Genomic DNA, 17,264 nt, shown 5'->3' on the forward strand with positions numbered 1-17,264 from the left:
CACAAACTTGTAATAACAAAATGTAAAATATCTAATGTTCAGAAAATATTTTAATTGAAAACATTGTTCCGAGACATGAATAATTATTTTTGCAATTGTATGAACAACCAACAAAAACACTAAATAAATAAATACAAGACAGTGAAATATAGTAGAATTACAGCCTAAGTTTTTTTATTGTTCAAATACAATATTGTTGGTAGTTTGCAAGAGAAGATAACCTTAGCCTCTGTAAATTTAAATACGAGTTTTGAACCTTTTAACAATGTCCAAATTATCTAGTCTTCGAATCACCATGCAAATTCCTTGGACGAATACATCGCTTCGCAAAATTTCGAAACGGTATTTAAATTTAAAGTCACCGTTATCAAATTGTAAATCCTTCTTAGAACCAAATTGGACCCTTAGCAATAAAATCTCGGGATTGTAAATACTAGTTATATACAAAGTCATCAAGGCATTAATTTGTATGTTAACGCCGCAGTCACTCGTGTCTCGGTACGCCAAAATTGCTTTCTATATGTTATACCACCTCGAGAGTAATTAATTCCAAGCGTGCCTCCTTTGCTGGAATTTTAAATTAATTGCGGCCTTTATTTACTTTGCATGCCATCAATTTTCACCTCTATTGTTTGATAGCTATTAAACTTTGTCATTGTGTTTTGATCAGCTTCCCATCATCTACAACAACATGTCAAATATAAGCTTCTTTTGAACTAAGTCTATATATCTCTGATGTTCTAAACTACTCTCACTCACCATATTAATTTCATTCGTTTTAAATTTCGTCACCCCTTTGGAACTATAATAAAAACAAATACATACATCAAACAGCACGAATATTATACGTTTAGTAACCCTATTGAAGTAATTGAACCAGTTTACTGTTTAATAATGTTGACAAACAATTTTAAACATGAATGTTTGAACAAATTCATTACATTTCGCAAATTGCAGCTTTCTGCATAAATCAATATTCAAGTGCTCACAAAAAGAAAAACAAATGCAACAACAAACTACTTCGTTTAGCAAATGCAACTCGGTTTCCATAAATCAGTGAAACCGAGCGAAATAAAATCCTAAACCTAGGTATCAATTACAATATTTAAACGTTTCTCCAACAACTATTTTAGTATGGATTTAAAAGTTTTAAAATAATGGCTTTATTAAAACAGATATTTAATCAAACTGAAATACAATCCTAAAATTCCTAAAGGTCCTTTTCCTGTGTTCCTTTTCTTAAAGGTCGGCGACGCACCTACGATATTTCTAGCACTGTGGGCGTTCGTGGGCGATGGTGATCACCTGCCATCAGGTGACCGACTTACTCCATGCAAACTACTTAGACTAAACAAAAAAGACACCACGAAAAAAATGTGGCGCAAAAATAGCAAAAAGAGTGCTAGTTGGAAAATAAATGGAACGTCTAAACAAATATCGCAAATGGCGAGATTCCTTGTAAAAGGAGAATCCTCGTTCCACGCAGAGCGCCGGCTCCGTTAATTCTGTGATTTTTTTATACACATCCACTTCTTGTAATGTAATTAGTTTGCGTCTCGGTACGGATTGAAATCGAAAAATTCTTTTGTACCATTTTATCGGGAAATTTTACGGTTTATTATTTTTTCCTTTTGTTGTAGAATTTATGATTTATTTTTAGGGGTAGACAGCGGCGCATCCAGTGCTCCCACTTTTGGCCAAATTTCCCATGATGCGATAGGAGGCAAGCCTATTGCCATATCGGCACAAATTCCAGTCTCCGGGCTGATACTGAATAGAAAAACTTAATATCACTTTATCCGATTCGGAGATCGAACCCAAAAACTCAGAGCTGCAGGCGTACCGTAATAGAACTTCGCTACCGAGGCTGTTCTCTTGGCACCTTCTTTTATTAACAAGATAGGTTTCCGATTCCATGCTTTGAACAGTACTCGAATTCTATTCTGAAACCAGAAGACATATAAGGAAGGTTTGAGCTCACAAGTATAGACATTGTGATTTGTGTGTTGTCTTCTATAACAATATCCATATATGAGCACAATAGAGTAATGTCAACTATAAAAGGAATTAAACCGGTATACAAGTACTCTACGTCGTTACATCATACAATAACAATTTAAACTGTTCATAAAGAGCAACAAACATATTTAATAACTACCACAACAGGTTCGCTCGCAGCACAATACGACTGGCGCCATCTGCAGATGCTGATCCGTCAACGACAACGCGTCTCCATTAAAAGCGAGCATTCAACACAAAATGAGGTCGTGAACAAAGAGATTGTTAGCCTTCTCAGAATATCACGAACAGCTAGTCTAAGTCGACAATTCAAGAGAAATGCAAAATGTATTCTCAAGTTATTATGTGACCTTATAGGTTCAAGACAAATTGATGCACGTCAAGTTTATCTCTTCCTTGTTTACGCGTTGCAGAAAATACACGTTATATAGTATAAAAAATAACTCACAGTAATTTGATAACAGCAAAGTAAGAAGATTTTATTTGAATCATTCTAAATATAATTAAGAAAAATCTGCACTGCAAAGTCCGCATAAACATCTCTATTACGGTACAATGACCTTATATATTTGCATACAGAGACTATCGTTAGAGAATGAACATAGTTTTGAAATTCTAATATCTTCCAAAACCCCGAATTCAAATCTCCAATTATGATAATACGGACTCGTTTATAAATCTCGAAAAATCTTTTTGTAACGTTATCTTAAAGTCATACCACTTCTGTAAAACAATTTGCAACATATAATCATATAGTTTTTTAAACTGTTTCATGTATGAAATATATAAAGGATAAGAGTGTAGGAACAAGTTCAATAGTTGAATGCTATTTCCATTAATATCGTGTCTTCCAGAGTCTGAAAAGTTAAACTCTCCAAGATATATTATCATCATTTTACATTGCACTTTCTATTTTCAGAAATAATATTAAAGCTGGAGAGATTCCCAAATACAAGTAAGTACTAATAAAATATTTGTTCCTAACAATTTGATACTCCCATAAAAGCGTTTCCATAATATTTTATTATATATTATGGAAATAATATATTATGGTACTCTTTGACTGAACTTTCGGTAACGGAAATACACAATAAAAACAGATATTTGTACCGTTAATGTTTTTTTATGAAATAGTTATACATCTACCTACCCTTATTTTACACAAAATAGCATATTTTTATAAAAATATAAAATAATTGTCGTAACGGTTAGTTTCGATTTAAATTGTTTGTTTTTATCGCGACATTAGTGATTTTTATATCGTGCCCGGTTAGAAATCAACAAAGCCTGTTTCAGATGACATAAGCAGTGTGCAGCGTCGAGATTACACGTTCTATGGAGAGCAACGTAAGAGCAATAAAAGTGAACATCTTGAGCACATGTGTGCTGACATGGTTTATTTGTAGTTGCACAATAACCCTTTCTATTAACATTTATCGTATATTGATACGACTATATTACTAAGAATATAAGCTGCTTTTTGGTGCCTTATTCCTAGGGGAAAGAAACATGCTCTACAAAGATTGGATTAAGACACTAATATAATTTTATAGTGTATGTCTATTGATATAGCAAAACTTTCATCCATCATAAGTCAAGCTAATATTATTAAAATTGCACAGATTTCCACAAATCAAAAATGTTTGTTCAAGACGAGTTGATCCGCTTCCCTTTGTTAAAATCTGCCTTTAGACGCGGTCAGCGCAGATCCACGAGTGTTCGGTAGCCAGGGCTGCTATCAAATAAGAGGATTTTAACGTATTGTTTTAAACAATACAGCGAAAGTTGGAGTCGTATGAAAACGAGCCCGGATTTTGTGGTTAACCTTTAGCAAGCGTTCCGAGTGTATCTGATTATTGTAAAATTAACGTTAAATGAAATAATAAGTGGATATAATTGGCGTAACGTTATTAATGGAAAGTAACGTGCTAATTTTATAAAATATTTTATTTTTACTATTCATTGGTGATATATATGAAATCATAATATTAATATTACTTATAATAAAGTGCATGCAATAAAACGACTTAAATAAGATATTTTGGGATTAATCTTTAATACTTATCTATATCCTTCGTTAGATATGCACTTGGAAAATCTTAATCTCAAAGGAAAACAAACAGTTCAACCTCATTCACAAACTTTTTAAACATGCACTACGAATAATACTGAGGCGGTTAATCTTTCTTCTTCCCAGTCTAAAAAAACTAGCGCGATAATGTTCCGATGTCCCATTAACTAGATTGGTGATCTATACATTGCTGATAAGTTATAAAATCGATTGACAATCACACGATCATATTCGCAATAGCCACCTTTCCCACAAAAGGTTCTACGATCCGATCGGTCTCAAACCAAAACACGGATAGACAAAGCCGTTGATTAATATATTATAATAATCAAGCAGCAACATTCATTAGCCGGATATGGAAAGCGTTGCAAACATGCACGCATTTGATAAATTGCGGTGCGCGTTACAATGCACTGCGGTTTCTGTTGCATTTATACAAATTATCCGACCGATAGCGGAATGGCTCGCCAATATTACACCATCACTGATATCGACATCCGTGTATTAACGTATGTATCATAAAAAATGTATAACAATTTTCAGCATATATCTACATAGACGCGATTTATTAAGTCTAATTTTAAAATGATTTCATATGTTTACATTGAAGAATTACATTGAAATAAAACCATTTTATGGATTTTATCGCGGTGTTTTATATTATCATTTTTTCTTCAAATTTTATATTAAGTTACATCTTTATTCCAAATATTAATTAGCAACATAAAAAATATATACTTCATTATTTTACATCATAAATAAATCAATTTAGATCAACCAAGTTTTCCTTCATTTTGTATACTGCGATAATCACATAAGCCAATATCTTATAGTGGTCCTTAATATAATTTAATTAATTGAAATAGACAATCCTGCTGCGAATGCCGCAGGGTTCGTTGTGATTGGTAAACCCAATCAATTGCCAAAAGACTTGGACTTCAATCAATACGGCCATCACATTAATTGTATGAATCACGGACCAATTTTGAATATGCATTAACGATATGAAAAGGAAACGTGTCCGCCTGATACGTTAACTGTTAAATTATTTCATTGATAAAAACGTATTCTGAAATATTATTCTTCCAAAACAAGTTAGACTCAATTTGGTTTTGTTGGTATAGTGTAGTAGCAAATTTAGGCTGTAAATCTCAAGTTCAATGCCCAAACGAGGAAAATTTGCCCAGGAATAGTTTTCTATACAATGGCCTTGGCCCTTAGACACCAAAAATCTGCAAATTAACCCGCACTAATTTGATAATTATTAACTTATACGATATAGGCATGGACAACGTATTTCTAAAATATGTTTAAAAGAAAAACCGAATTCAAGCATAAATTTATTTGAATAATATAAGTGAAATATATTCGTATGACATAATGAATCGGACATTTGTATTAAAAAACTTGAATTCTATCTACCTACTTATACTTTTAAATTTCTATGAAAAATTCAATGTCTATTCTAAAGCGTTTGGATGCTGTCTCTAAAGATATTTTCTTCGATGATCCGTTACGTAAATATTTGCCTTGGGTCTCATTAAACCCATGGATACTCGTTAGTTGTTTTAAATTTAAAGCAGTAGAAAACAACAAACTGCTTGAGAATGTATACCATTAATATACGCCTATTATGTTATGCCTAAATATTAATGACTTACCTACTTTTTAACCCACATTAGCAACAAAACATTTACATACACAATCGTGATATACACGACAAATTCACGTGTGAGCGGAACATTTGTCACAATACAGTCAAGATGTACATTTTTCCGGCATTGTTCCAATCATGCCTAGTTGACAATATGAGAATGGAAGCCGCGTATTTCGAAAAGAGTACGAATCCATTCATTTCTTTAGCTCTTTATACCTTGTATGATGGTGCAGCGGTGCGTCTACGGCAACCGAGGCAGGGTAAAAAGCCACGTTTACCTTCTGTGCCATAGAAATCACTGTTATGCACGGCTGCAATTCGGCCTAGTTTCTCTGGCTTAGTCTAAAAAGCAGCCTTGCAGGCATTGAAGGACAACTTAAAACTCAAGCGTTTAAGTATTAAGGGAAACCTGATTTTCGACTATTCCTTAAATTAAATACAAGGCTTTTTAATTCTTATATGCAAGCATTTTATTTTTAGTATAGTACTAATCCATCTAAATCATCTAAAAACTTTATTGGCGACTTCATTGAACGTTAGTAATGGTAGGAATGACCATGAGTCAACAATTGCTTTTCATGAGTTACAACACGCAGTCTTTCTTCTTTCTAATAATAACCATTGTCCATAAATTCGACAAAGTATGAAAAATGATGTGCAGTGCGCATTATACGAGAAATTTAAAATTGCACTATCCATACTCGTTTGAAAATTTATTACGTTCTAAGGTAAGAAAGAATATCCGCATTGAGATTACTTTGTGTGACATAAATCCTTTTTATAACTTAGCTATATCAGGTCTTATGGAGCCGATATTAAGGGCCCGTTTCACAAGTTTCAAATAAATTTTATTTGACGGTTATCACTTTGAACAGTTTATGTAGATAATATACAGTTTATGTAGATTTATTCTCTCATATAAATAGTATTGAAATAAGTTTTAATATCATTCATGTGAGAGGATAAATTAGTAAATATATAAATAAATAAAATAGATTGTTAAATTTATACACACGAACTGTGTCTATATAACATTGTTTTAATACTATAACTGTTGTGGTTTTATATTATAAAAATAATAAATACATAAATTAGATTTACTTTTGTATTTTACTGGCCTATACATTTATGTGATAAGTGACTTAGAGTTAGCTTAGAGTAACAAGCACTTAAACAACAAAATTGTCTCTATACTTTTCCAACCATTTAAGTTTTCTTCAGCATCAAATAAAATCCTATTTCCTATAATCAATAATTCTTAGAATAGAGACAATATTGGCGTAAAACACAAAGGCCATACATCCAGGTCAATCGATAGAGAGACAGCAGGAGTCGCGTGCCGGCGGACACGCACCTTCTTCAACTATTCATTATTGGAATCTATAGGTCACAACTCACAACACAGCGCTAGCCAGAACGTAAATAAGTTATATAATTAGTTAGTAAGTACTAATTCTTAAATGGATTTAAATTATATCCTAGTATTTGTGAAAACGTTTCGATGTTTGAACATTCGTGAAATACGGCTTCAGTCAAAATTCAGAGAGTAATACCGAACGCGCCTAATTAAAACTAATAAAATTACACCCAAAATTATTTAAAGTAATCCATATATTTACTATTATTCAAAATATAAATTGTAATTTATCTAGTATTCAAAATATAAATTGTAAATTATCTAGTATTCAAAATATAAATTGTAAATTATCTAGTTATCAAAAAATAAATTCTAATTTATCTAGTTATGACATTAATAAACTGATGACATTCAGGTATAGAGGTTATCTTACATAATCGTATAATGAATTCAATTTCAACGTGTTTAACTCATTAATAATATTAAAAACTGGATCAATATTTCAATATGATTACACGTAATAAACTTAGGTACTACCTCAATATAACCTTGTGGTATCCTTCCGAATTTTAGGCAAAAAATATTTTTATAAACAGTCTGAATATTAATATTCATTGCTTCACAAAAAGAAATTGCAATATTGGTATATGGAAAACACTTTAACCAGACGATTCAGTGTATGACCCAAAGGTAAATGGTGTTTAGCCAAAATACGTTAACATGTAGGTACGTTCGGCATCAATGAATAGTCAACGATACACAGAAATTAGTAATTCTTATTATTATAACAATAATATACAAAAACAACTACAATCATTTAAATACATTTTATGAAGTTCCATAAAACATGATATTAAATATTTTTTGTACACAGATTTATCATATTTATAATTCAAATTAATCGCGAAACATTTTTATCTCTTCAATTTACTAATGTTTAACAATGTAATTATTTAATTGACATCAATTATACAATGCAAATAAATATTTTTACATATTTTCATAACAGAAAATATATCATAATTTAAACCGAGATATTTTTATGAATATCTAATTACCAAAATGTACTTCAAATGCTACTTATTTTTGTTGTATGTATGCCTCCTTAGAACACCGCAAAATTATTGCGAAATCGTGATTGGACAAAAATAAACAATTGATACTAAAAATGAAAAAAAGGTGAAACATATTTAAGTCGGCGAAAATCATCTAACATGATACGTCCAACAGCTGCTTACGTTCAGTTTTTTAAACGGTGACACAAAAAACGAACAGCTAAGCAAACCGGTTCAACGACCTTAGTTATGTTTTTGTTACATCAACTCCGCTCGCTACATTCATATTTGAATTGTATTAGCAATTCAAATATCGATAAAATCACTGTATTATCGATTACTATGTTTTATTCCAAAAAACTGTAGAACAAATCTTTTTGTTTCAATAACAGTAACTATAGTACAGCAATGTTTATTTTGGTTTTATTAAAAATTCATTCATTTATACACACTCGAAGTTAATTACACATGGTTCGCAGAAATGGGCCGGTTTTATTGTGGCGGCGGTTGAGAGCTGCTCGCGCCACTCATGTTTACATTTGATAGACCGTACGCCTATTGAGGGACGGTGACTGCTGTGCCAATATAAAAAAATACTCAAGTTTTAATTATTCCCTCGCATACTTCGTTAAGTGTCTGTACTTGTATTTCGTTTGCAGGAATCTTTAATTAAATGCCCTCTCCTAATCAAATTATATGTTATACATAATTTTTTAGTCTCGTTAAATAATATGCAGATAAAATTCCTTTGAAAAAAGAGTGTTAGAAATGGTTTAAAGATAACATTATAACAGTTACACCTCTTGTCCACTCGGAAGGCATAACGTAGATTCATATTCAAAACCTTCCCAAGTCTAAGTCTAAAGTCTAATTAAAAACTCCCGCATCCATATTACTTGACAAACTTTTGCTTCATCGTTTCGAAACCATTAAAACATGCAAACAAGATCGATATAACGAGTCTCATCGTCGGCAAACATGTGAGTGCTCACAGCGTCCCTTAAGTGCATGAATGACAAATAGTTAATAAATAAAATTGTTTCATTGTAACAGCCATTCAGAGCAAGGTTAACGAACTGATGATTGATAGCACAATCCGAGTCGACTAAAGACAGAAAAAAAATAATTGATAGATTTATGAGTATATTTTGGTTAAATGTAAATCGAGTATTGAATATAAGGTATCTAGCAATTTAAGCAGATTGAGTCGGTAGATAGAACTTGCATCACTTGCTGTAATAAGAAGTAAAAACGTTTAATATACATGATTATGCAATAATAAATGTTATAACAGTAAACAAAGTGAGCACAGAAATTTTGTTAGAAAATGTTCAGCCTGATAAACCATTGGAAGAGGCCGACACTCGGTCGCGTCTTTTGTACTCGTGATTTGCATAATGCAACCCGCATCAGACTGTTAATACCGACCGACCTCCCTTCAGGCTTTCAGGCTCCACGCTCAGTGTAAAATTACAGGACATCAATTCAACATTAAGGTAGGGGACACGACGACTGAATTATTTTTCGTGTTTCTTAAAAAAAAGAATAGTAAATAATATGGTTTTTATAATTTTTTTTATTTGTTTTTCAGTACTTTTTCATGTGAAATATTGACATTCAAAATATATTTATCAATAAATTATAATATGTTATTTATAAGGGAAACGATCATCATAAAATACCTTGTGACAAAAAATACTGTTTTTTGGCCATCGTAACTTTAACAACAGAGCAATCTACATAAAAAATGTCCTACAGCTGTTTTTTCTTTAGCATTACGTGACACAAATGCAACACTGAAATCTGTTTACATCAAAACTAGCGAAAAACGTGCGATTCGGTAACATAATAAAGTCAAATAAACATAAAGAACTCAATCCGAAGTTGCGCAAATTCCACTATAAACCCGAGCACCAAACGCGGCGGGACATTGTGCAAACTGAAAGTAAACACACTAGGGAGAACATAGTGGACGCGGGTCCACGCTGGATTGCTGAACAAACTTCCAATGTTAGTTAGAAAATTGGCCGCACAGTTATATACTAAACAAACATTGCAAATTAAATCAAAAATTGACTTTTAACCGCAACTGTGACCGCAACTTTACATTGATATACTTTTGATGAAACGCTATTTTTATGAATTGAGTACAGACCCTTGATATTGTGCTTTTGCTTTTCGTAAAAAATGTACAGATTGTGCCATCAATATTTAACCAAGACAAATCCACTTTCAAAGGTACAAATAACTAGTTTTTAGAATGCAATGACATTTCAAGGAAATAATGACGCACAATCTTCTGATCTAATAATAAATATCCTCGTGATGTATTCGTCTTTAATGTTAATCAGTAGAAAAGAAACACATATTATTTACATTCCGAAAAATAATTTAACATATTGTTTTGTTAAAAATAATAATGTCGGTCTTCTCTATAACTTTCCATATTTTATTCCATGACTATTAAACTAATTGGTATTTAAAAATCGTATATTTTAGTTAAGATAAATATTGCAAATAATGACATAGAAATATCAAAACAAAATTACTCTATTTAATTGAATTATACAACGAATAATTCTGTATTAATAAAAATAAAATCTACGAATGAATTATTTAATTACATCTAAAATAATCATAAGCACATGATTACATTCCGTCCGTACAAAGAGTTCATGATGAATCACGAGCGTCGATTGGCTTCAACGTTTCCGTTCAGCCCGGATATAGATTCAGCCGATAGATACGTTAAATATTCATTATATCTTCGCTTAAATCATAACAATATGCGCCGAGCGGTGAATACGAATTGCCTGATTAACTAAGAAGTTCGGATTTTGTGGTTACCTTAGCCAAAAGTTTGTTTAATTTGTACATTAAGGAGAAATTCCTAGAAAACTGTGCACATAGCTTTAATAGAATTATTACATAAAAGAGAAAATAAAAAATACAATAATATCTATTATTTATTTATCCCAGATACATTTTGTATTCAGGATGCTAAGTCATATAAAATTTACAAGACATCGTGTCAACACAATTTGAATTGCATGTCATAAAAGCGAAATCTCTCGCCACATAATTTACTGATAACGATAAGATAAGCGTTAGAATGCAAGGAAATAACATACGTATTGTGGACATGAAATCCGCATTCGTAAAAGTAACCCACATACGAGATTGCAAGGCGTCGTGGTCAAAACAAAACAACGATAAATAAACCGCAAACGAGTTGCGTCGTTTCAAAGTTTTCACTATCTTTTACAAATCTGTGCATAGGAATTCTTAGCGTAAAAATCCGTTGAAATTAAAACACTGTACAAAGGCTTTTTCTCGTAGCGTTAAGAACGTTAATTTAACCGCTCTCGTGGCTATTCATCACACCCTTTGTCTGGTGTAAAAATAAAGGACAAAGGATAACACAACCACTGTGAATTAAATTTACAATACAATTTTTAAATATCCCAGAGACAGAAAGTGAGCGAATTTGTTGAATATTATAAAAATAATTAGCCAAGAAAATTGTTTGAAATAAATAAGTAATAAATTGAAAAGTTTTAAAACAAATAGTTTAGGACACGAAATCGAAACAGTGATCCTGCCTGATATTTAGTTATCAAAAAAATAAGACAACTAAATACTCAATTATCATATCTGTCACATAAGGCAACTAACCGTGACATTACAATGTGTACAATGTGTATGTTTCCAAATTGGCTGCCCAATACATGGTGTGTATTTCTCTAAACATTGGAAAGTGTACTCAAAAGGAAATGTAAGACACGGAATGAGTAATAATGTGTGTATTTATCGCTATATCTTCACGGCGAAACGTTCCGAAACGCGCGAACGTGTTGCGCAAAAAGGCGAGGTAACGCGCCAAACAGAGCATCTCCAACCGAAGTTTTGTGTTTATACAGCACAATTACTGTTATAAAGCAACATCTTGCGATTGATATGTGATCAAATAATACAGGGTATTTATTATTCATTAATAAATTCTTTACTAGAATAAAAATAAGATGTTTGATAGTAAACGCCACGCAATTAGAATAAAAAAGTATTATATGACACCGAACTGCCTCATCAATTACCCTAACAGCTTTAGTTCAATTACCACAATTGCCAATTTAATAGCTATTGTTTTTATTAATGAAACATCTTCAAACTGGAACAACAATAATGCTTACATTGGTGGTTTGGAACAAGCAATGGTGCAAGACGATACAAATGTAGCATAAATAGATATATTTTAATAGATTTTACGATATACGTGTAAACTTAATGTTCCACCTGGCCTTTCGTCAAATTTGATATACGAAGCAATTTAAATTCCATATCCTCTTCAGCATCATTATTCCAAAGTAAATTTTTAAGCGAGATTTAAAAAATAAAATAGCGCGGCGCTAATGAAAATCCCCACTTTAATTAAATAAACCATTAATGTAAATATTTAACATCGTAATAGAATGAAAACAGAATTATTTAACGCCCAGGCTCTGTTAAGCAGCTTACTAGAAATTTCCCTAAAGTAAATGGATCGTACGAAATACTATAAACAATCTCAGTAACTCGATGAATAACGAGAATATTAGACTGATTCCAGTATTTAATATCATAATGCTAAATATTATGATATAAAAATTTTATTTTCACTAATATTGTACAATTCAGTTTTGTGGCTGGATGTAGAGGTAATCTCCTATCGATCCGATTCTAAAATGCTTTCAGAAATAGAAAGATACCCTGGAATGGTATTTAAGCAAGCGGAGTCACGAAAAAAATTAAGTATAATGGAATTCGTAGTGTAATAAGAGTGATATCATAATCTCAGTAGATAAACGATTGAACTCCTTAACTAATGCAAACACATACAACACAAATTATTACCTTACGAACAATTAAAACCTAACATAACTCACAGAACATTAATTTACAGTCGTAACCGGTGAACGTAACAATCAATACGTTTGCAACCAAGCAAGCAAATATACATTCTTGAAAATGAATACGATGATGTAGAATAGAAAATCTTTGTGATACAACATAAAAATTTCCCAACGTCATTTGTATTATTTTTAATAAAATATTTTATTCCACACAAAAGAAATAGTCGGAAGTTAAAGTGCGTTATTATGATGCCTAAGACCTTCCCGACTCGAGTCTTCCTATTGTGGCGAATTACAAAGTCGTCCTCTATCTGGGACAAGGATATTGCCTGAGGCCATCGCGCTCAGTGGCTATACTTCCTACAATATAAAACTTAGCTATCTATATTTATTGTATTGATTTATTGTAAATCAATATTCGCTATAATTTATTGCCACGAACTCTAACACGAAACATTTCAGAAAGCATTTTTGGTGTAGGATACTATTTGTTAATAGATTAATCCACCTTGCGTACGAGTATAAATGGTTGTGAATTCCGACCTGAAATTAAAATTCAGCATATTTTTGCTCACAGGTCACTCAGTGAACCAGAATATAATCAATCAGAATGAAACGTTATAGACCCGACCCCTACTTAAAGAAAGCCAGACGGATTATGTAGAATTCCTACGAGCTAAAGCCGTCTACATCAGCGTTATTGAAAAGGTATCGAGACCGCAGAGGTATTGATGAATCTATGAAAGCAACCACGCGTTCGTTACAATCGACTTACCTTTCTTTCTCGTGGGCAGACTGTGGATACTGCAGTATCGTCTGCTGACTCTCCATTTCCACCACGCATTGTGTTCCTAGTTCGAGTTCTGCAACAAAAAATAAATAGAATCAATCGAAGAACATTTGGTGCAGATACATTAGGATTATAATAACATTTTTTCGCATCTACATGACAATTTAACTTACAGTTAAGATAAAAAAATGTGTTTGTTCAAAAGAAGTTAGTAACGCAATTATAGCTCGAAATGACAGAGATATATTACGAAAGTTTGTATTTAAATAATTGAGTCGCCAAAGCTTTCTTCTTTTTACTAGAGAATGACACTTTACAAACAAAAAAGTTAGTCAACTATATTACTTAAGACTCTAAAGTATGTCATTATTTCCAAATTAAAATGACAAATGTCTGGGAGAAAATTACGGAATATTTCAATTAATCAATTCCTTTATTCCGCCAAATAAACAATTAAATTAAGGAGAAAATTTATTAATCACAAAATACCTCATTCAGTGCCGTCAAGTGAACTGAATGTAATCAGAGTGAAGCGAACGGGCGTCTCCGAAATAGGATGACTGGCATAGTAATCAGCCTTAATTATACTATACAGGGCTTAATGTAACCAATTAGAAGGTAAGGGTGGAAGATCGGTAGATCCTTCCTGTTAAGCTATACAAAGGAGGATTATAGAACAGGGAATAAATACCAATATCTTACGCCATAATATTATGTTCAGCAGTTGTTTTGTCTTTTTAGGTGAATTTTAATAGTTTTATTTTTATTATACACCTATAGCCACAAAAACAATTTAAGATACGAAAAAAGTTTTATATTTCCACTGAATACGAATACGACTTTGGCGTTATTAAATTTTAAACTACTTATCACTTAAAATAATTAATACAAAGAACCTAAATCAGTGGAAAATGGACCTCCATATAATTACACGTACTAAACATCGCAGTTGTTTTTTCTTTCCACTTGCCCTCCGGCCAGCTTCCTACGCCATGAGGCACAAATCAACACTAATTGAAATAATTATGTCCCTATTTAGCAATATACACGTGCTGGCGATGGATTTCTTGATAGATCAATATGGAAACGTTCGTTGCACGCAGAAACGAACGAGTTTTCTATGAAATAGATATACTCAGAGTTGCAATGAAAACAAGAGTGCAGAAGACATGGTATGTAAACTCAATCAGTGGATAAAATGGTTTATTTTCAAAGGGAACATGACGCGTTGTAATAAAATTAAAGAGTCATTGGAATTATAGTTAATATAAAAGGGAAGATAGTTCTTTAGCTGGCAGTACCTATGTTATAAATGAAATTTAAAAAGACTAAAACAACTCATTTTAATTACAAGCCAAAGACTCCAAGAAATGCCGAACAAGCATTTCTCTTCAAAGCGCAAGTGATTAGAACAGGAAGGACCGTTATGACGTCGAACACTTCAGGAACTCCTTGAAGAAATTACTGGAGCGTGACTACTTGACCCCTACGTACAGCTGCTTCAAAAATACAGTTCGTATAAAACATGTTTTGATTCACAACATTACTTAATCTCTCTTAAACATCTTTCAAATTACTTTTGATGAGAAAGCGTGGCATATCATTACGGATGTCGCAGACGGCATGGAAGCAGATTAAAAGATTACATACGTTATGTTCTCAGCATAAGTTTGTTTATCAAAAGCGGACTACACCTAAGTACTGCAAACAAGTAAATGGCTAGTACGCAGGTGACTCAGCGCGAGGTCGACGCCGCGGCCGCGACGATGCTCTTTCAAATCCGGTTCCTTTAGACCATTTCATGTATGTTGGGCTCGTGCAAAATAATGTAAACCAGACTTTACGAACGCAAAACGTAATTTAAATTAAGTTTCCTCACAAAATTCCCGTTAATTACCGTTTTAATTACTCAAAAATATATTTCGAAAATAATTCCACAATTCTCGCCAGTTACATTATAGACCTACATATAGATTAACATGTCGCAATTCAAGGATTTAGAAAGAGGCGGCACAAGAATGTTAGTATTTTACATTTTTCAAAGCCACAGTAACATTGCTAAACAGCCTTGCGCTGTTGCATACGCCGGTAACTTACCTACTTAACTCTAGAATCGATTTAATAAATTACGTAAAGACGTTCCGAAAGTGGGCCAGCATTAATCACGGACCGAGCATTTTCACGCGTCTATTCACCATGACGAAAACAAGTGGGCATTGTAGACGAAAAATGTAAAAGTTGTGAATGAATTTGAATTAATTGCCTAGGATTTGGCGAATCGCCGTTGAGGACTGTGGCGGCGGGCGTGTGCTCCTGTATTGATCTAGAAATATCGCGTGGATTGATTAACCAGCTGTCACAACATCCCTCCACAATATAAATGGAAATCGGCAACCGCAATAAATTAAACTTCATTTCTCTGAAACTTTGAATTTCGATTTAACTCTCAGTTTTCAGCTATTTTAGGACCTCTGGAAATGATACAACTTTTTATGGACCATTTTTTTAAGTTGTAATTTTAGCTTAGAAATGAAAACCTTATGTATTATATTCAAGATTACAATTTACCTTGAACTCTGTCTAGCATGATAAAGTTGCATCACTAAACATAATATCAGCAAATTGGAAACCAATCATAATTGTTAAAAATAAGATAGAAAACCATCTTTATACCATTATTTTCCAAATACTTTTGGACCATTGGTTGATTAGAATTTTTATATGTTTTCCATAATAATTACTTTTATATGTTTAAATTTATAAAATTATCATATACTTTACAAAAGCAGTTATACATATATTATGAAATAGTTATATAAATTATATCATCATGAATATTTTTGTGCATATTTTTTACCTTGAAGATATCAAATTGATACCTACTAATATGAATGAATAAATTAATAAATTATGTGGAAAATCCAGATATCACACATACAATCCAAAAGTACATATAAATTGCAACATTTCGTTAAATCCTTATTCAAGAATTTTTTTCATATGTTATGATTATATTTCTCCATAGATTATAATAATCAAAGAGCAATGGCAATATATTTTATAACCAATGAACTAATGTAGATTGCCCAGTACACCTATTTTAGCTATAATGGTCGGATTTCTATTGAATTTTTAAAGTTCTCTCTGTACAGCTTTTAGTTATCTAAAAAAATTAAGTTTCATGCTCACAAGTTTAGCAAGGTTTACAGTTTTAATGACCTTTGTCTATGCAATTTTTATCAAAACATGAATGCATATCAGGAAAGCGCTTGAGTGGCCTTTGAACCTTTTTAGATACAATCACAAATTTATTAATAGCTTACTTTATCCATTGCCAGTATACAGATATTATACTCAACCAGGAAATTAATACTGTAAATATTGGAAAAACCATCTGTAGTTGATATATCTATATGATAATTTATG

The 17,264-nt window shown here is 32.1% G+C and overlaps 1 protein-coding gene across 2 annotated transcripts in view; it reads right to left on the reverse strand.

Moving 5' to 3' along the window:
• The window catches only part of LOC115441463 (kinesin-like protein KIF13B), a 185,759-nt gene that overhangs the window by 167,506 nt on the left and 989 nt on the right, over positions 1–17,264 (reverse strand). For both annotated transcript variants that reach the window (XM_030166263.2, XM_030166259.2), the window contains exon 2: positions 13,824–13,911. In XM_030166263.2, the coding sequence (XP_030022123.1) occupies positions 13,824–13,911 (88 nt within the window). The remainder of the gene's footprint in view (positions 1–13,823; positions 13,912–17,264) is intronic.

Source organism: Manduca sexta, chromosome 25 (genome assembly GCF_014839805.1).
Source record: "Manduca sexta isolate Smith_Timp_Sample1 chromosome 25, JHU_Msex_v1.0, whole genome shotgun sequence".
Lineage (NCBI taxonomy): Eukaryota > Metazoa > Arthropoda > Insecta > Lepidoptera > Sphingidae > Manduca > Manduca sexta.